Source organism: Engystomops pustulosus, chromosome 7 (assembly GCF_040894005.1).
Source record: "Engystomops pustulosus chromosome 7, aEngPut4.maternal, whole genome shotgun sequence".
In the NCBI taxonomy this organism is placed as follows: domain Eukaryota; kingdom Metazoa; phylum Chordata; class Amphibia; order Anura; family Leptodactylidae; genus Engystomops; species Engystomops pustulosus.
In genome coordinates, this window is record NC_092417.1 from 80,649,826 (window position 1) to 80,672,499 (window position 22,674).

A 22,674-nucleotide genomic window follows, 5' to 3' on the forward strand; every position below is an offset into this window, starting at 1 on the left:
AATGTGAAAGAAAAGAAATTGCCAGTACTATTCAGCACGTTACATTGTTGCGAAACCAAAGGCTAACCCTGAGCCAGGCGGCTCTCCTGGGCCCCTTTAGAAGGATGGATAGCTTGTAATGTGCTGGGGAATAAGGCAGCAGCACAGAAAACATTCTCATGTTTGTTGATCTGGTAAAAGTGTAAAAAAATGTCAGCGTTTCTGTAAGAGAGTCAGATTAGCGCGACTCTGCAGTGGCACAGATCGCAGACTGCTATCCTGGGCCGCATCATCCGTGCCTTCCTTCACCACCCTCACCATTCCCAACTACACAAATGCATCTGCTGCCAGAGGATACGAGAGATGTAATTGTGTTTTTACAGGTCAAGTGTCTGCATCTGCAAACAAAATATTGCTGTCAGAGGTATCTCATCAGCCATACGGCTACCGTTCGAGCCGTCACAAGTGTGCACTCACAGCAGGCTGGATTTACACCAATGAACAAACAGGGGCTTCCAACAAAAATGTATTTACTAAACTGGAAGAAGCCGGGTTCATTGAGCCGCAGAGAGAGACTCCCTGGGAATTCATCCTCTCCTCCAGACACATCAGCCATAATTAATTGAAAGAGATGGGGCCCCGTTGATTGGAATTCTTAATGAGCAGCAACATCTGTTCACTTTCCAGGCTCTTATGTGTACTCCGTTCACTGAGTGCCCCTGCCCCCTCCATACACCCTGCTGGCTGAACACTCCGTGCCCTCTGAACTGTGCCCTGCCCCTGGCCATCCAGCATTGGAGAGAGGTCATGGAGACATGATAACAACAATGTGGTGGTGGGTTGATCTGGACATACCTTAGCCCACCCTCTAGCTAGCAGATGCCAGTCAAGATTGTAAGGTGCTCTGCTACTGTGCATCAAAGACCACCACAATATATGCATGGGCTTTATTTGCAGCTACATCAAAAAGAATACAGAAACCTTCTTTCAAGCCTGCCACTTTTGTTTTCATAAATATGTTCCTTTAATCTGCCGACAAGGACTAAAGCAATACAGGGGGAGAGTTCAGGATGATTTTGTACATAGAGGAATAACTAAGCTTGGGCCTTTCCTCTCGCACATCACAGTGATTATCACTCTGTGCAGAGTACTCCTTGACTTGCAGCCATTGATGCTCCACTAGGGGATTCTATGCAGCTGGAGTTCAGCTCTCCAAACCTCAGAACAGAACCTGATCTAGAAGTATTCATCTACTCATTATACGGTACTGGTAATATAGGCCTGTATTCATCACTACAGTCTCTGATTAATGGCTGATGCTGGGATCATACTACCCAGGACACATTAGGGGAGATGCATCTATTTGTCTATGCCAGAAAACTAGAGTAATTTGTGCCTAAAATGCTATGCGCCACATTTACTGAAGGGTTTAGGCCATTATTTAGGACATTTTCCTACTCATCTGAAAAAGGGGTGTGCCTCATAAAATTCAATATTGTAGTGCAGCAATCTAGGCCAACCAATAGGAAGTACAAAGTGCGACTCACCAGTCTTATACTGCACCAGATTTATCATCCACCATCAGACACAGGGATTAATGTGACACAGCAGAGAGCTGTCTAGTTCTACTCTGCACTGGTCTAAAGACCGACACATTAATACATCTCCCCTAATGTAGAAAGCTTTTAGGACAGATATTTGGTTCCTAAAGGATTCCCCGGACTGAATCACAAGGCTATGAAAAGGGTCAGCGTCTGTCCAGCAGACATCTGGCAAGGATGCAACTTTTTAAAATCCCTATGAGGAGCGCTCATCCCTCCCATCTCCACCCAACCGAAACGGCCAACAAACCTCCATTCTAATGAATGATCCTATTGTTTAATCTGACCATGCCATTACTCCAATATCTCATTATGTTTGTGTATGTGCTACATAATATAATGCTGCTACATAAATGTCTATTATTATAATGCAATAGAAGAAGGTCCTTTAAACCGAATATTCTTTTGGCAATAAAAAGTTGATTCTGCAGCTTGTCATATTCTTTACATTCTGAATGTAAAGGATGTACAGATGAGATTACCTGACGTGCTTCGCTTCTCCAAACTCCGTTCACCGTTTTAGTTGGTGCAATAGTCACCACAGGTGGGGTGTTCGGCACGCTGTGGCCTGCTGGGGGCACTATGATTGGACCCATTGGGCCCCTCTTGGGTGTGCTGGCAGGAGAACTGTGATTTGTAGCGGGTGATGACACTGGGGAAGACTCACTGCTTATTGATGATCCTGCAAGAGAGGAAAACAGATTTTATCAGAGGGAAAAATGCAGGTATGGCATAGTGCAGCTTATATTCACAGGGAAAATCCTCATATACACAATCTTTAAAGATGAATGCAGATATTCTGTATATTACATGTACACATAAAATTGTGCCCAGAGGGTAACAAGTGTCACACAGAGTAGTGTCCCTTATGGCCTTGACAAGTTGTGATACCTTCCAAGTATATGATTGTCTCCACAGATGTGAAGAGGAAATGATGGCTGGAGAACGCGTGGGCAGCCAGATGATTACAAGCCGATTGTTGAGCACATATTTTCTGGCTTGTGGGAACAGTGGAGAGGTTATAGCACGCTGAGATGTCTCATGCAGTTGCTGTAAACGGATAGTGGGCTGGGAGCGAGCAGACATGTAATGAGAATAAAGCTGATCAGCCGGAGATTTATTTATTCTTTACCCTGGGAGGCAGACACTCATCCTATCCAGCAATGTAGGTGGCCACCATCAGCCCTCATACTTTATCAGACCACAGCATATCAAGGCAAGAGAAGAGGTTCTCTGTTCAGGATGACACTCCTATAGTGATAACTGCCAGGCTCTTTTGCTGGGTTCCCTTTATACCACAGGTCCTTACTCCAATCCACAATTATTCTCCAAAGTATATTTGTGTGGGAAATTCTTAGCATACTGCTAAATGCTGCAACACTAGCAACAACAGTCAGCGATTAATGAATGTTGTGAAGCAAATGGTTAGAGGACCGAAATGTTTGTTCATACGTTTCATATTATTCCCATCAAAGCTGTAATATTGACCGTTGGTTTGGATTCCTTCTAACAGCTGCACATCTAGACCATGAAACCTTCTAGTGTGGTTTGGAGTACACAGGCATCTGTGCATTAACAAATTCTATAATGTAACCGAGATCTGCTGCAGCAGTTACCTTCCCTGGAATTGCATGATTCAGTGAAGAGCATTTACGGTCATGGTATGGCGCCACCTAGCATTTTCAAGTCTAGAAAAATGTACACATCCACCTAATGTGATGAGAGCTAGTGGGCACACATAGAAAGTCACTCTCCTCACAGTTAATGGCATGACGTGGCATTATAGTAGAGAAGACTCCTACTACAGGGAAAGCAACAAAGACAGTGATGTCAACTGCCAGATGGGGACAAAGACTGCCTAGGACCCACCCCTAGCACCACCATGTGGAGGACATAAAAACCAACAATGTTAACAAAAGGACATTCTTCAAGTTCTGAATTTATATTTACACTAGTTCTAGTTCATGGGAATATTTTTTTTCAACTGAAAAGTATCCAGAAAGAAAATTTAGGGAGAATCTGATGGCCTTTTTTGACAATGAGCTCATAAGATGGGTAAAGAGGCACAAAATTATAAGACTTCTCCTCCTGTGCCGAATCAAATGAAAAGAAAATGTAATCTCTGGAACACCGGGGTTAGCTAGCAGACATCTATCTCCATTGTAGGATGTGCACAGTCAATGATATGCTGCCCTGAACCATTAGCTGAAGATAAAGATACAAGGCATTCCCAGGACACTGGAACCTCAAGTAGGAAGAGAGGCCACTGGCAGAAGAGCACAAGAGAACAATGATTTTTTTTTTTATTTTTTTTTTTTATCATAACTGAATCTATAGACAAACCTCTTCCCATTAGGCAGAGGATGTGAACATGGGAGGAAGGGTTTGCTTATTATAGGCCGGAGGAGCTGATATGGTTAAGAGCAGCTATTGAAGCGTATCTTGTTAACGGAAGGCCAGGAACAATTAGGAATGTAATCCTTTCGGAGCTGGGGAACTGTCCCCGACCGTTCAAAATCAATAGCTTCCCAACAAGTCAGGCAATTAACGGCACCACAGCTCCGAGCATTACAGCCTCCAGATCTGCTGTGCAGCTTTAGGAACAGGGCGACAGTGTGATCATTGTAATTAACTGCTGGCATTCTAAGAGGACTTGCTCAATAAAATTAATTGGGATTAGAGTTGAAAAGTCCTAGTGTGACAGTGTCACCTTATTCTCTGTCTGCCCCCACCCTGTTCTCCACTTTACAAAGTTGTTTCATCTATCCAAGCTGGTAAAAGGTGAGTAATTAACAACTCTGCACCCAGTCCATCCACCGCCATCTGAAGAAGTTGATCTTAGGTTAAATCCAGAAACTGGACATCATTCATTTTTCTATTCAAATTTTACATCAACCCCATTCCCAAGAGAAAATATAATCACAAAGTGACTATGAAAAGTATGAAGAGAACTGTACCATCTAAAACAATGGCACCAAGTCCCCAAAACCAACACAAAAAGGTCAGGAAAGGCACCAAATTCACCAATTGACATCATGCATCGGACTTCTGGAAATCTGGGTTAGTGACGTCTCTGGTTGTAGGACAATCAATTACAGTGAAAAAGGCTAACCGAGGAATAGAGAGCTTGACTTCAGTGTTAAAAGTCCTACCTCCTTGACTTTATACAAGAAATTTAAACTTTAATGTTAATTTTGTTCATGATGTCACCACCTTTTAGCATGAAAGAAACATCATCTGGAAAGCTGAAGTTGAGTTTCCCTGAAATTGGAGATCCAACAGAAAGGGAACGGACAGACAAAATGAAAAACTGACAACATACTACACTTGGGATCTGCTTCGGGAGCTACTGTAGAAATGAAGTTTTAAAATTAGGCATCAAAGAATTAAGTATATACTACACTGACAGAGCAGTAACATGATTTTTGTCAGTTTCTTCCTGATGCAATGAGACTAAAGGAATGAACATGCCCTAAGATGTTCATGAATTCTGTATGGCAGCATTCATTTTCACTAAAAACCTAATACGTTAGACTACAAAACAAAGGTAGAAAGGTGCAAAGAGAGAGATGACCAATGCATTTCTTTGTTCTGACCAATTTCTTTCCATCAAAAAGCATTACATATGTTACATCATAACTGGTAGGAATAAGTGAAAGTCCACAAAAACACAAGGCTCAATGTCCCAGGCTGATGGCAAGCAGAGATCACCATGAACCATCTAACACTGTGGAACAGTGTTACTTGACTGCTGTGGACTTGTGTTGAAACACAGATCAGGATTAACACCCCCTTTTTAGCCAAAGGACCTTAAAAACTCTTTACCTCCTATATATCTCCTTCTCCCACCTCTAAATATACTCTACATGCAAAAGATAAAGCTATTAAACCTCCCCAATCACAATGCATAGAAAACATTGCAAAAATGAAATCGATGTGGCTCAATAGCCACTCATAGGGTATGCCCAGAGAAGACACAGAGATGGGAACTAGCACGTGATGTCGCCATTGCTTCAGGTTATAGTGTTCTGCTCTTCTTGTGATCCATCTTATAGCAATTTAGGAACAACTAATGATGCTTAGGATGGATAAATTCTCTATCCTTTCAATCATTGAATTCACTGTCTTTGGTGGAATGTAAATCAATTAAAAAGGAAATTTTAATATAGAAAAAGTGAACAACTGCTTGGTGTTACAAAATCTTCACAGCTCATTCCACACGATGGAAATGGGAAGTGCTGAGAGCTGGGGCACAAAGCTTATAATGTGGGAGCCTGAAGCAGCGGATTTCTGGAGAAGCGGCGGTGTATCAGTGATGCAGAGCCTTCTGATCTGCTCCCGCTCGGCAGAATATGGAAGCTCAGACTCAGCGCCAGCTGCAGAATTACAAAGGATTTGGCTGCGCCCCCTCCTATCTCCCTCCCTGCTCGTGCTCTAGCATCATCCAGCCTAGCACTGCTCACATCACACTAAATGGGCCACTTATGAGATTAATGTACTCTGCAAACGACCAGTAATTTCTACCTTAATTATGAAATTAATTTGCGGCTGTTGAATTCCCCTTCTTCACTGGAAAATAGGCTGTCACCCACCCTGTAGAGCAGGAACCCACTGGAGCAGTGGTCGGTCTCCCGCAAAACACCAGGGGGGGGTCTTTCATATGTGGAATTTAATGGCATGTGAAGCAACAAGAAGCAACAAGATTTTTGTGGTCCCAAAACAAAATATGCACTTTTTATTCCTTATTAGACAAAATTTTGTAGTGAAACTAGCTCTTTAAGCTGTTTAGGTCACCAAAGGCCTGATTATTGTGCTAAAGTTTGTTGCCACAGAAAGATTAATTAGATTCTGGAGTGTCAAAGGGGCAGTGGTTGGAGGGAGTGTTATAAGACCATAAAATATAAATGGTTGGATTTAGGGGACATAAAGTACTGATCTCCATCAAAGAATAGTAGTCTCTCAAAACTTGCTTAGATGTAGCTTAGCAAAACTGCAGACAACATACATATGATGCTCCCAATCAACAAAGCAGGAATATCATGGAAATCAAGGCAACTATCAAAACAAAGCCAAGGAATGGACCTAAAGTGCACCTTTCACAAAGTAGATTGTTCAAGTTAAAAAAAAGCAGGGAAATAGATGTAAAGGAACACAATTCTATATAACCATCAATGTTCTGTAAAAAGGCATCTGGACCATTCTTGAAGCTCACTGCTGTCCCTGCTGTGACCAGGGCCTGAGGCAGGCTATTCCAGTTTACAGTTCTTGCAGTAAAGAAGCCCTGTCGACACCGAATAATGCAGCTCCATAAGAAAAAAGGGAACAGATGCCAAATGATCATCACAATGAACGCTCCCCCCCCCCCCCCCCCCATGATTCTATAAATTACTGGAGAACAGAATAAGTCATGGTTTTAATAAAATTGAAGGCAGATTCCAAGCAACTAAATGAAGGAATATTAACCAGTTAGCAAAATGTTCTTGACCTCAATTTGACTTTGGAGTCAGAAAATTTGGCCGTAGACCCTAGCCACCAAAATTAGTTTAGTGGTCTATCTTCTGCAGTGCATTGTGGACCTGTGTCACTTGCCAATAGGTCATCTACAGTATATATTATATGCACGTCCAAGGGATGTGCAGTCCTTCCATACATACGCAAGCCTCCAATTACCAATTAAAAATCGGGATTTATCATGTTTCCCTGCCATATTGGACCGTTTTTGGAAGGGAAAATGTGATACTGGATGGTGGTGGGCAGCAGCAGTTGGTGGTGAAGAGAGGTATTCTCCACCAAAATGGCATGATGTTGCCATAGTGATTGGGGTAGTACACATGCACAAGCATTAAATCTTACCTCTTGGCTCCTCTGCCTGCTTTGCAAGTTTACGCAGCGCTGCAGCAAAGCTTGAGGAGGGTGCGGACTGGACTGATAATGCGCTGCTGGCCGCTGGGCTGCCATTGGGTACCAGAGAGCCATTGAGAGGGGAGGGAGTGAGGGGGCTGACAGTGGCCGTGGTCCGGGTGGCTGTAGAAAGCATTCCTATGGAAGGTGACTTTGGCTCATGGTTCATGCCTGAAATAAGGAAAATAAAAATGGGATATAAAGCTATACAGAATAAATGGTCAGGAAGGAAAACAAAAATACATATCACAGTGGCTGGCTAAACAATCTTAGTGATGACTTCCATGATGAAGCTACTACTTCATATAATAGTCTATGTAAAAGCCTAGAGGTAAGAGACAGACCTATTAACCTGAACTAGGAGCCACACAAATTGATATTGGTCTTGACATGAAAAATCCCCTAAACAGAAATATAAGGATAATGTCATTGGCTCAGAAAACAGTTGGATTCTTCTAATTCACTGATGATGAACAGCTCCAAACTATGGATTGGAAATCAGTTTCTAGACCAACATGAACGCACAAGGCATTGTCTACCACTGAGGAACTATTTCCTTACTGGGGCTACACAGAGCTAGACACAACACCATCCAGTAGTTTTTTACTCCAATGCACATCAAGGGGCCATAATAAATATATCTGGATCACCACAAGGCTGGTCACGTAGGCTAGTCTGGCTGAAATACGTTAGAAGACCATGCATTTCTAGAGCACAAGACCCCAAAGCAGTGGTACTCTCCATTCAGGACAAATGAAACTGAGCCCATCATGTACATATGAGGGATCTAGAAACTTGTTCAAACTCACCTAAAGTGTATGGGAGACTTAACACTTTTTTTTTTAGCACACATTAGCAGTGTCTTTAGAAGTGATTCCACTGGAACATTTTGCCATGTCTTGTACCCTTAAAGGACACCTACCACAAGATAACCTTATGGAATATGTTTATACTCACCTCTCCGTCTCGAACGACAATAACCTTCTTGTCATCTTTTAGAATGACTGGGTTTTGTAGAAAAAGCGCTTTACAAACTATGCAAATGAGACCAAGTCGCACTGTTGAGCACCTCATGGCTCCACCGATAATTTTGCACTCCCTGCCCCCCCCCCCCCCCAAGCCGATTGACATGCCCACATGACGCTAAGAGAGCCGGTGACATCAATGCCTCTCCATCTGCTATTAACGTGCTATGCACCATCATTACATTTTCGCACTACATTCTACTATGATCGTGCATAGCGTGACGTCACAGGCTCTCTTAGCATCGTGTGGGCATGTGCATTGGCCAGATTGGAAGAAAGGGGGGATGTTGTGCATAAAATAATTATCAACGGAGCCATGAGGTGCTCAACAGAGCGTCTAAGGTTCATTTGCATCGTTTATAAAGCTCTTTTTCTATGAAATCTGGTCATTCTAAATTATGACAAAAGAAGGTTATTGCCATTTGAGATGGGACAGGGATATAATTATAAACATCTTCCATCAGGTTATCAGATGGTAGATGTCCTTTAAGGTTCAGCTCACACTTATGTTCAACAGCTCCTGTTGAAGTTTAACCAGCATGGTTTTTTTTCCCACTACTATAACGTAAGGCAACTATTCATACATGGCAGTCATTGGGGAACAGAAGTTAAACAGAGACTCTGCTCACCTCTCGTTAATAGTTTCCTAAAATGGCAAGTGTGAATTGAGCCTTAGTGGATTGTTTTATTCAATAACCATATATACCGTAATACTGTGTTCAGTATGAGTTCTGCAAATAATTCTAGAACAAATACTGAATGAGTAAACACGTAGCAGCAGGCTGTCATATGCCCATTAGTGTAGGATCTGTGTATGCACTTTGTAATATATCCACAGTTCTTTGAAGATGGTTAGTGGATGCAGTGGGGATTTCTCAAATTTTGCTAGTCAGGAAAGTACTACTCTTGGTACAACCCAACTAAGACACAAGTGGATAGGCATAATTCTTTGTGAGGCTGAAAAAAATAGGCCATCATTACTCATGTATTGTGTCTTAGTCATGTGTCCACTACATGCCGCCAGTCACAATGTGTGCAATTTTTAGAACCTGGTTCAAAATGGTAAAACAACTGGATCAAGAAACTTCAATGAACATTACAGATCAGCAGGGGCGCAACTTTAATGGGTGCAGAGGTTGCGATCGCACCAAGGCCAAGAGGTTTAGGGGGCCCTTATGGTGTCACTTTCCCTTACGAGAAGATTAGTACTATACACCATACATTATAGTCGGGGGCCTGGCACAGACTTCTGCAGTGGTGTAACTAGAAGCTGATGGGCCCCAGTGCAATCAGAAGTGTACATGCCAGGGATAACCTTTGATGATCAAACTAATTAACAAGATCTAATCTGATAAATTAACAGAAAAAGAAAGCAAACCACAACAGAAGTACAGTACAACAATGCAATGACACCAAACAGATGCACTGCAACAAGAGGGAATACATCAGCGGACTAGGGCAGTAATGGGGAGCCTTTTAGGGACCAGGTGCCGAAACTATAATCCAAACCCACTTATTTATCTAAAAGTGCCAACATTTAAGCAGTAATATATTGCTACCACAGCTGTCCAAAGGTCACGGATACCGTTAAAAGTAGGGGTATTTGGATCATCATTGTAGCTTCCCTCTGGGCGCGGGAGGCATGAAACAGGAGCTCCAATGATAATCTGACCCCCTGACTTTTCCTGCAGGACAGACAAGGAAGTCTTGCTTTAAAATTGAGCTGAGGAAGGCACAGCTGCCAGGAGGATGTCTTGAGTTCTGTCTGGTGAACTTTTTGGCCACAAAGAGAGGACTCCAAGTGGCACCTCTGGCACGTGTGCCACTGGACTAGGATCTAATAAATGTACATATATAGTGCATGCCATTCAGAAAGAAGAAATCATTCTGCGGTCCCCATTCACTCTGATCAAGTATAGGGTACATACTAAATATAGTGAAGCCTAAACTTTAGGCAAGTATTGTTTGGGAAATCCTGGGCAAATGCATCTAAGTGCATAGGATAGTGTATTATAGGGAATATCCAGGGTAAACAGACTATACGGAGCTCTCGTTTGTTCCTCATTACCAGTGCGTTTCACAATAGGCAAGGAAAAAAAAAAAGTCCTCACAAAAGAAAAAAAAGACAAGTACATACAGCACAAAAGCCAGCAGATGCCTTCATGAAGAACCACAGGGCATTCACATATCCAGTGCACAGAAAAAGCATTAAAGTCTGATCCTCACAGCAGTAACAAGGGAAATGAGAGGCGGCTGGGTCTTCCAGCTTAAAAGGTCCATCTAGACTAGTCAGTCCATCTGAAAGGCATGCAACAAAGAGGAAGGAGCAAAAATTTCCCAGAGGCTAAACCGCCTGCCAAATGCATGCTTGGCTAGACCTGATGAGTGTAGATCAGAAGCCCTCGTGTCTGTATCAACATTGAATTAAAAAAAAAAAAAAAAGATCCGTTCTGAGAATATCACGAAGACAAGAGGATAATGGAAAGGAATCGGAGACACGGAAGAAAGGGAAGCACTGGGGTGAATAGGAGGGCACACAGCACCAGGAAATCCACACACAGAGCAAAGACCAGCAACTAGAAAGGAACAATAAAACTAGAAAAAAGAGCAAGCAGAGGAAAGACTCAAGGAAAGCGAGATGATGTATGAAGGAGATGCTACACGAGAAGGCACCATAGCAAGAGTGAGACCATGAGATAGACAAAGAGATGGAAAGCAAAACATGGGCTTCCGCCAGCGTCACCTTACACAACCGTCCTGAATGTGAGCATAAGGGATGGAGCACAGCAGAGGATGTCTGTCATGAGGCTTCTGTCTTCAGTGCTTTTTTTTTGGCTTAATTTCTGCTGAGTCGATGGACTAAATCGCACACTTTCCAAATAAAGGCTCCAGGACACAGCATTATCCTACAGCAGCGTCCCAGGCTTATCTAACAAAGCAGCACCACACTTGCCTTGTGAAAACAAGCTGATACTCAGCCTGTAACAGCTGCCACCAGCGTCACATGGGCTGGCCCCATCTCCCCCAGCCAGGCTGCCTGCAGATAACAGTGACCGTTTTGTCATGAGACTCACAGCAGAGGAGTCTATTCAACACACTGATCAGGGGGCGTTTGACCCCACTGCATCCTCCCATCTTTACTCTGGAGAAGGGAGAGAGGTGGGGGGCAGAGGGGAGGAAGATTCCAAATTACCAATACAAGAGGGATCCCAGATTTAAGAAACAATATCAGATCTGCTTACTATCCACTTCCTGTGTTAAGAATTACTATTTGTATACCTACTGGGATATGGGACCTACATTGGAATTGGAAACCTATTAAGCCAAATGAGTAAATGTAAATTTAACAACTTTCAAAATGTACAGACCTTTCTTTTCATCAGCAATATTTAGGCAAATATGCTTTATACAGTTATGCAATACGACTTGTCAATATATTTTATCACCACATATACATAATATAACCTAGGAGAGCAATAGTAGCATATACTAAATTCATAGACTATATTCATGGTCTAATTTTATGATCAGATTGCTGGTGGTCAATACAAAAATCCAGGAAAACACCTGGTCCATGCACATAGACGCGAGTATCTGAACTGGCCACACAATGCTAACAACACTAAGAAAACAATCAATCAATGTTTCAAGCATGGAAAGATAGTTTGTGAGCAGAAGATGATCAAGGCGCTTAAGACCAACTAATGGACAAAATGTTCTAACGTGCTTGAGTTATTTCGCCAATGAAGCGGTCTCATCAGGCAACAAAAATAATTGCCATCACCTCACATGAATTTGTTATAGTTTAAATCATCCATTTTCATCAATTTCCTAGTGTAGGATCATCGTTATAACTCAGATCACAAGTACATGGAGCGCCAAGCCTGTAACCTTTCAATTGTACAAAATGAGGTTGGCTTGACTATATAAAAAGGTAATTGATATATTAACATGTAACAATAATCAGTGGGGTTGTTTTTTTCTTCATTTTGATGGCTTTTGAAATTGCTTTCCAGTCTTCCTTTGACAATCCCTCGTGTCTGGCCTACTAATGTATAGCAGATGTCTGTTTACACAAGGGGATGTTACACCGACAACCTGCTCATTTTTAGGTTCAATCAACGTCACGTGAGAAATTTCTCGCAGACCATCTAAACACAGAACATGCTTAAGCTAACTACTGATTGTGGATGTATACTTGATGCCATGGATTTACATGGCCCAATCACCATGTTGCCACTTATTTATGGCTTCTTCTCCCTTCAGTGACATGGGGGGCAGACTGACAGTCTTCTCCATCCTCACCACGAGACTCCAATGTAAACACAACTTGCTGTAGGCTGGATGATTTATGCTCTGCATCATGGGGTGGCCTTGTGGACCAGACTCCTTGGAGCTTCCTGAAGTTCACCGGAAGCAGTATTGGAAAGGAAAAAAAATATATCCTATTACCATTTCAAATCCACAATCCTTTCTAACATACAAATAAAGGTGAATGTTTCCTTCCTATGAGAGATGCCCCTAAGTGATGCAGTTATCTAAGCACAATATTTCTTTGTATTCCACATGGACACAGAAGTAGATAAACAAAGAAATAATGAGAGCAGGAGTCACTTCTGGAGTAGGCTGACAAGGCACCGATATAATTACCGCGACGCTCTGTCAGCCATGGCATCCTGTGCAGGTCTTCCCTACCAGATATTGAATTTTTGCCTTGCCTGTGGAGCACACTACTAGTCATGGTCCTCAGAGAACAGACGGGGTTCATTAGAACCCCCCCCCCCCCCTTCAACATGTTTCCAGATAAAGAAGAGCTTTGTAGCTACATTAATCTTCCAGTGACAGTGGCCCAGGTGCACTTGTCATGCCAAATCATCCATGCAAAATGGCTCTGCTATGTAATATGTACCATAGTACAAAATAAAAGAAATAGAGGTCCCAGAATCCCACAGGAGATGGCGGCCGCTGATGGGCATCATTCTACAGACCTTGGCAGGATTACTGGGGCAAGAAGCGTATTCACTTTAGATCTCAATCCTTTATCTCTGGCAAGTGAGTTATGAAACAAAGCATGAGCAAAACAGAGGGCGTGGAAGTTTAGAAACACTTTATGTTTATATATACTGTACACAGGACAAGTACATTTTTGGACATGGCCCAGGATGTGGCCCATGGACATCATTTTTCGCTTATGTCAATTTCAGCCTGCACTGGTGTCTGGTTTTCTCAGTTTGGATGGAAGTATTAAACCTGGAGTTTTCTGCACCAAGACCAGATGGAGAAAACTACACCAAACCCATTAACCACTTAATACATTTGATACGTTCCTAAGAGGTCTTATAAATTAAGACTTTCCCTACAATTCTGGACGGGCTTATAGGGAATTTAGCCCAATGCACCCAAGTGGTTTGTGACCAAGTTGAGAAGTTATTCTGTGGATAGAAAATAACTTTCTGACCTGATCTGCCAGATCCTCCGGCACAAGGAAAGCAGGATACACTGCTTGTAGCCATTTTCTCTATGCTCTTTAAAATGCACTTCCAGTTCCAATGTTTATTGGATAGAAATATTTCAAGATCCTGTCACAAGGCAGAGCCTATAGTTCCCCTCTGCCACCTCATCCTGTAGAACTCCAAATTATACTAAAATTTGCAAGAATCCTCTGCCCAGTATGGAAACAGGGGCTGCAGAATGAGAATATGATGACTCTTAAATCTAATGGGGTCTATGCACTAGTAAGCTCTGACCAATTTTCAGACTACGCAACAGTAACGCTTTGACCTGAATGTCAATGAACTCACCTAAGGTTCAACTCCAATTGTGTGGATCTTTTGTGGGAATATGACAGGTGCATATAACTACCAAACACATCAGTAATAACCCGCATGACCAGCAGGGGACACTGCTGACACACCAAGTAGCTTCCTAGGATTAGCAACACTCCAGAGCTAACGAAGAAGAGGAGATTAGTGGAAGGGAGTAAGGATTGGAAATCCTGAGCTGCCTCATTAGAGGGGGCGATGGAGATAAGAGGACGCCATGAGTGAGGTGGAGTTTATTAAAGAGGAAGCTACATCAATATACAATGTATTCTGAATACTGAATATCCCTCCATTTACTTGTCACCACGATATAACAGACATATACAGATGCTGAAATTACAGGCCCCCTCCAGCCAACACAAAGAGGAATGATATAGGAAAAGAATAAAACAAAACAGATATGAGTCATATCCTCTGCTCTGAAGGATTGACGACATTGTGAAATTCTTCACACACACACACTTTATAAGGCCTTATACAAGGACTCTTAGCCATGGTCTTCCAATAGGAGACCAAGAGCCTTCCCTTTCCGATACAGTGCAAGCCATTGCATTGCAGTGTCATCGGACTTCACATGTAGGCCCCAGTACTCTACACAGCCCTGGCGATATGAACATTTCACTTCCTATAAGAACAGGAGCTTCAAGACTTGAGGTGGATTTAATTGCAAGACTATAAAGGGAGTTTGCATTTTGAGTGTCTTCTCTGTCCGGTATTTGTACTACTGTAATGAATGGAGCGCACTGATCGTATCCCTTGTCTTAATAGCCTATTTTCAGAGGTGCATGCTGCAGGTTTCATTACACATTTCGTCATTAATTGCTAAAAATATGGGTTCCATTTAAGTTTAGACATTCAGTTCACCTTCCGCTTTTAGCTTGTGTTACACTCTCCTAAAACAGAGAGTAATGGAATAGCCCAGACACAGGTGAGAGCTGGGTTATACATCCCTTGTTATAATGTATGGACGTCATGTAATGAACCGTCCTCCCTGTCTCCTGATGCCAGTATCCATTTACTAAATCACCATTCTGCCAACCCAAATCAGCATCAAAGTACCAATGTGCAGAGTCAGGGGGAATGGCTCAGGGCTTGTTAATGCCCGCTTCATGCCCACTTCAACAAGTGGCTCAGCAATGCATTGCTAATTAGTAGCGGCACACTAATGATGAAGAATACAAGAATACAGGCAGCCATGGCCTGTTCAGTGTGTAAACTGCACCTCTCCTTCCACCATTCTCCGCTCCAGAAGCAATCACTAATCAGCACTCTGCCTGCCTCCTGCAGATTTAGTAATTACTGTCTCCTTTCATCCGCTGCTCCTCTGACACCAGACCTCAGGCCCACTACCTCCCTTCCCTGTAATTACAAGCTAATAGTTTCAAGGGGTTTTTTTCTGTCGGGTCCCAGTTCAAGCACCAATTCCCTCCTTTGCCTCCACCCACCTCCTGATTCTGCTCCACTCTTCTGACTAATGATACCCTGCAATGTTCATCACAGCATGAGCTCGGGTCAAGTCACAGGAGTGCCAGGACAGCATGTAATACTCTTCATCAATGCTGCGCAAATTTCTGTACAGGCCAAAAATGTCACCCTTTCAGTGCCAGCAGGGCCTGCAACACATCATGAAAAAGAAGAATATTATGTACAAAACGCAGCAGCGGCATCACCGGGCCAAATCCTATCAAGCTGTGCCAATAACACAGAAAGAAAAGGGGGTGGGGGGCACAAATTGCAAAGCAATGCAGCGGAGATGGAGTCCATTTGGGAATGCACAGGGAGTGAGGGGGCAGCTGTTAATGGAAGGGAATCCATTATTCTTTCATTGGACTGAAATAAGCAGATCGGCAGTGACAGCGGGGAATCCATATGAATGGTCAGCACTGTTTCCACGCTGCCAAGAAATCTTACTCAACAAAACCATATGATGCAGGGACTGCAGTTCCACGCACAAGCCACTTTTGGCAATGATATCAATGAATATAGAGTGGAAAAGTGCTGGAACGTACATCAATCTTTTACACCTTCTTTTAGGAACATGAAAACGGTTTTATATAAAAATCTACTTCATGCAAACTGTGTCCATACATACAAGATATCCAGATGTCAACAGGACTTATGCAAACTTCCTACCTAATCCTGCCATAAAACCTGGCGTCCATAAAACATGAGACAAGGGTTTAACTGCTGAAACAGAGATTCTCATTAGCATTGTAATGCTCTCCTGGAAGCTCCTGTAGCCAGAGCATCCTTCCCCTCTTGTTGAATCTGCCTCCACCCCCTTGTCTAAAAAACTGATTGATATAATTGCCTAAAGAGAACCTGTCACCAGGATTTACCCCACCAAGCTACTAGCACCCTCAGGTAGGGTAAGAAATGTCTTTCCTAGAATTCTTTATTTTTTGTGAAATCCAACAGTTTACCTAAAAAGATTATGGCTCTTCTCACCTCATTATCACTTTAGCAGGAAGGGGGGGGGGGGGTCACTTTCTTTTGTTCTGGAGTACATAGAAACATGTTTTTTGTGTAATATTAAAGACAAGCATCTCATATTTCAGATCACACTAGGGCAATGGTTTTGTGAGCTACAAAACTAAAACCAGAGATACCAGCAGCTAAAATCATAGCTGGAAATGCAAGCTGAATGATAATGACCCTATTTTGCAAATCACCTTCATCTCCAGTTCTGTAGCTTACAGAACCATGAACCTGATGGCATCTTAAAGATGAGACTCTAATATTTAATATGACTTAACAGAATGTTTCTAGGTACTATAGAACCAAAGATTGGGATGTCCGAAATGACACATTCCATTTTCACATCAGTCAAGTTTAGTGGTTGTAAGTGGGTAAAGAGGAGTCATATTTGCCTGACTTCTGCGAGAGATTTTTTCTAGGTAAACAGATGGAATTTCACATAAAAGGAGACTTCTAGAAAGGACATTTCATACTTTAACTGAGGAGCCATATCAAAAAATTGATGACAAGAAACATCCTCTCTCTTACCAACGTGAAGGGAGCCAAGCTAGGTGAATCAAGCCATGGGCCCAAAATACCTTCAAATGTTTGTTGCGCGTTATGGTTTTTAGTCTACAAATTTGTCCAATCTTATAGAGAATAATCCATTCCATATATTCTCTGAAGGAAAGCGATCAGCTTTTCCAAAGATATAATAAACGCATGATGGCCAGCTAATGACTCTCCAATACATCTAGGTCAGAAACATAGTTCTGCAACTTCTAAAATAGACCCAGCTTTCTGGCAGACTTTGCACAATTAGTGCAAACTCCTTGCACATGTAATTAGTGTCTGCAAATGTGTGTTGTGGCTGCTCTATTCCTGATGCGACACAAATTTCTGCAATAAAAAGGGCGCTCCAGTGCACAGTCAGACCGTGCGCCACATTTTTCATGCAGTGTCCGACAGAATTGTGTCACACTCCCCATGTTAAAAGGTGCACAATTCTGAAATCTGGCGCAACCGGCACAATTCACAGGCAGTTTGCATTGTTTTTGAGAAATGTGGTTACCATTGTCAAGATCTCTGCTTGCTGAATGATTGTAACTTGCTTTACGATAATTGAGCAGTACAAGATCATTTTGGAGTCCGCGTTGGCTTACTTCAAGTCACCGTAGGACTCATGGACTACATGGCGCAGTGTCACCAAGGCTCTCTATACTTTAAAATCTCCACTGATCTCTTGCGCAGAGAGACTGTTCTGCTTACTGGTTTACTGCTACAACATCAGCACTCTCCATATATCCAGACACGTTGGACAGAAATTCATATTGTTTAATGGTGGATCATTTAAGGGCTGTAGATGGGGGAGGGGAAAAATAATAATGAATAATTGACAAGTTTTAATCGCAGATGTGTTTGTTGCTCTGGATCTGGCTGGATTGGTTTTTATCCTTCGGCACATGCTGCAGTTATTAAAGCTGTGTGTCTGCTTCCCCATTATCACCCGGCATATGACTCTCAGATGATGCCATGAAAAAGATGAGATCTATATAAGACATTCATTGTGTACAGTGCCTCTGGCATGTTCTCTTCTGCTGGGCCAGCTGCTGACACCACATCTCATGTCCTCTGTGTGAGGTGAGGATTGTGAAGCTGGCACCAACTAGACCACTGCAAATCTCATCACTTATAGAAAAATACCAACACCCCACTCATTTCAGCACTTATTCCCAATGCCAGCAGGTAGAAGCATCTGCCACACATGAAAAGGCCATAGTGTGACTGCACTTAGTGATGAACCAGACAATATTATCATTACTAAAAATAACACTTAAATGAGGTGCGGAGTCCCATCCAGCCACCGTGACTGGTCTGTGAACCATCTGTTTTTGCCCATTGATAACAGCCATCTCCTACAGTCACAGAGAAGTTATTGAATCCAGGTAAACATGCAAACCAATGCCCCATTCATATAGGATAAAATGGGGTTAGAAAACCAGGAAGAAAGCTGGCACGGCGCTATTATGGAGAGGGTCCTCTGGTAAGTTTTAACTGTTTATTCCATTTTATTTTTGGAATAAACAATTAAAACTTACCAGAGGACCCTCTCCATAATAGCGCGCCGTGCCAGCTTTCTTCTTGGTTTTCTAACCCCATTTTATGCTTGTGATTCCGGTTCAGCCTTTGTATAAAGCAAATACCGGCAAGCTGTTGGGCAGCTTTGGAGTATACTTACGCTTCATTTAAACCATTTAAGGCGAGCGTGATTCTCAGGGGGAGTATTACCTATACCCTCCCTTTCTATACATATCCTTTGGATATTTTCATTTATTTTAATTGAATTTATTTTTCCCATTTATCCTACGATAATACACGAGGCGCCGTCCTCTTGTTTTGCCTCTTCCTTTTTTTTTTTTTTTTTTTTTGTTATAGTACCATTCATATAGGACACCTGGGGGCATGGGAAAGTCCCATTATACAATGGGGATCCCAAGGTTATAAAGTAGAAGAAAAAAAAAAGAAGAAGAATATTTGGACCCCAAATCTGACCTGCCGCCCTGGTGTTTGGCGGATGTTATACACCCTATATGAATAACTCAGAAAGCGCATTTATAATCCAAGAAATTCCAAACAGAAATGACAATACCATGTGACCATGAAGTCTCATCAGGTCGCCTCCTCTCGTGTCTAATCACATCTGAACAGTGGTCTAGTGAGAATGAAGCAGCTGATGCTCATCCTCCCGATACAGATAAAATCCACAGTAATCATTTCCACAGCGGGAGTCTCCCCCCCATCAGAGAAGTCTGCACTCCGCTACAGGTGAAAAAGAATTTACATCTTCACGTTCCGTCTATCATCAGGATATTTGATCGCTAAAGCAATAAACTGAAATGTACAAGGCCTGCATTAGAACACAGTGGAGGTTATGACTGATAACAGGGAGCAATAGTCTATAAAAGTGTATTCTCCCAGCCCATCATGGCTGACAACAGAGGACAATAGGTTCCCTTCTCCCCATTTGCAGCTGGTGGATGTTGTGTCGCAGACATGCTTCCACTATAAAGCCCCGATGAGCATATTAAGCCATTAGTGCAGCCATTGATGGTTTGTAATCCATCTGTCATCCACTGTGGGCCGCTGGCAATATCTCATAGAGCGCCACATGAGCCGTGAACATCATCATTCCGTTCTCTGATCATAGGCACCTTGTCCAGGGGGGCCTCCGAGCTGTAGAAGGTGGATAGATGGTTTTGCTACTGATTAGCTGACCTTTGAACCCCCTTCAACCTACTCCCTACCTCAGTGCTGTAAAAATAAGGCAACACAGGCTCTCTGACATTTGCTGCTAATTATCAGAGGGGTTAACACCGACAAGCAACACGACATCTGTGAGGATCAATACCTGTCAGGGCAGCGAGGGCACACAGGAGCACAGAGGTGCTGATGAGCAAATAACTTAACTATTCCACTGCCAGCACTGCTACTGCCAGGTCTACAGCAACGGGAAATTGTTATAACAAAAGCCATGCCGCGTCCTTATTTATTCTAAGATAACACAAAGCGGGGGCAATGGAAGCCCCCCACAGATACACACACCTGCAAATAGGAAGATTCACACACTTCTGGCCATGAACAATTCATGGCGCTTCGTGGGCAGAATACGTAATGCTCGGTGGCTGAGGGAAACACTCAGCAGGGTTAGGTGCCTCCAGGGCATGCAAGGGAAAATAACACAGGGTGGGGGCTGTGCTGCTTATCTATGGGTAAGGAGGGAGGGGGCCATGTTCTCTTCAGCTCTCTGTCACACACATTCCAATTAACTTCTCCACAATAGGATCAGGAGAGCAGACACACAGCGGGTCTCTGGCATCTGTGATGTGCCTGCAGGCAGGGAAGGGGGGCTGGGAGATTGGTGAACTTCTTCATTTTAGGTCATCACTTGGTATCTACCTCCTACCCACCCTCTCATTACTAGATCCATCATATAGGTGTACATAGTAATGTGGCAGAGCCTTCATCATACTTGGTAGACCCCAGTGACCCCCATCCTTTATGCTTCTTAAGAAAGGCATTTTGCAACAATAGTGACTTATCAGTGAACAAGGCAACTTCCTGTAACAAGAGTAACCTAGTGAATGGCATGTAGATAGGCAGTGCATCCCAAATCTATTGCATCATGGTCTAATCTGTGCTGTGCAGGCAGGACCTCCCCACCGTCTGTTATCGATGTGACCAGGCCATAAATCAGACACACTTCTGCTGACCTGATCAATCTGCTCATTGTTCCCTAATGTGCCCTCTCTCCACCTCCCCTTTCTTTTCATGGACACTCGATGAGGCATCTGGAGAATGATGGGGTCACACGTGCAGGTTTCACCCACTGATGGACAGAGTGGGGGGCCAAAAATTAAGGGAGTTCCTTATTATTGAGAGCTATATCCATCAGTGTTGATCAAGAGACCAATGGGTATCTAATGGGTCAGAGGTACTTGATGTTGGACAGCTCCACAAAGCTAGAATCACCATTACAGCTCAGGGAGCCTGTACATCAACTTTGCAGCTCAAGTCGGGCCCTTACAGATTAGGTGGGCCCTAGCATGCAAAGACAAGACCAGTGCACCTGAAAGGTCACAGCCATTTGTTGGGAAACACATGAGCAGCTGGAAGGTATGAAGCAGAAGCATACAGCGCAGATTCTCTGGTTTCCCAGATCCCAATCTGGCTAAGCATTAATACTTAATCATGACTTTGGCACAGACACCAAAACATACATTATACCCAGGAGGACATGGAAACAGTTACCGATATGCAAGATCATACACTGACTATGATGATAAGCTACCTAAAGTGATACAGCCACAATAACGTTAATTCAAAGTGTTACATCCCATCCAAAGGGCCAGTGGCCATTGACATGGATATTAAATACTGCTTGGTTTATTATCAGGTCTACAAAAGTTTCTCCCCAGGTAGTCCTGAGCTACTATAGAGAAAGCCATCTAGATTTATAATGGGTTAATACATCACACCTTAATACAGGAAACATTATGCATCAATGTCTGTGTCTGCTGTAAGTTACCTCTCCAATAGGGCTAAAGCTCTCTTCTATTTTCAGATATTCCCTGGACCAAGCCAATTTACATCCTAGGACAGCCCATACTCAGGCCTAGTGCCCTGAGAGAGGACTGGGCATCCTGCCAATCTCCACCATCGGAAAATCTGCACATCCAAATGCATTTTACTATTTACAGACCCACATAAAATGGAAGTCAAGAACATCTGCTGTGAAATATTATCAGGAAGCAGTAGCTTGCCAAGTCAACGCAACCATCTTTCAAGACCTAACCCCATAAAAATGAAAAATTTGAGGAGCTCACCTTTCATGACAAGCGAAGAGCCTTTGTATTACATCCCCCAGCACAAAGCCATAACACACAACACACCTAGAAGCACATGTCTGGTGAAGATTAGCAGACTCCAGGGCTCCCAGAGCAGATGACCCAGCAGAGAGGTGGAGCCTTCAGCCTCCCTTTACAAACACCTGCTGCTCCACACACACCCATCAATGGGGAAGACACAACCTCTCCACCACCCTCCCTGCAGTCAAACCTGTGGCTAGAAGACTGACAAAAGGCATCAGATTTCAGCTGCTAAAACACTAACTCCCTCACCAGTCATTAGGCTTCAAAAGGATCTCTTTAACCCTTTGTGAGGATAGAAGATTGCACAATCCTAAACAGAGCCATGCAAAACATTATGTAAGCCCCTAGGCCAATGATGGCAAACCTTTTAGAGACTAGGTGCCCAAACTACAACCAAAACCCACTTATTTACCATCAAGTACCAACATTACAATTTAAGCATTAACCTATAGTTTCCTGT

At 43.0% G+C, this 22,674-nt stretch overlaps 1 protein-coding gene across 9 annotated transcripts in view; it reads right to left on the reverse strand.

Annotated features, from left to right (window-relative positions):
- GSE1 (Gse1 coiled-coil protein) overlaps positions 1-22,674 on the reverse strand; it is a 247,628-nt gene that overhangs the window by 12,875 nt on the left and 212,079 nt on the right. For 4 of the 9 annotated variants that reach the window (XM_072117061.1, XM_072117063.1, XM_072117067.1 and 1 more), the window contains 2 exons: positions 7,434-7,652; positions 2,063-2,262 (listed from right to left, as the gene is read on the reverse strand). In XM_072117061.1, coding sequence (XP_071973162.1) covers positions 2,063-2,262; positions 7,434-7,652 — 419 coding nt within the window. Of the gene's footprint in view, positions 1-2,062; positions 2,263-7,433; positions 7,653-10,643; positions 10,666-11,249; positions 11,450-22,169; positions 22,305-22,674 lie in introns of those variants that run through there. The other 5 variants (XM_072117066.1, XM_072117069.1, XM_072117068.1 and 2 more) reach the window with 5 other exon arrangements.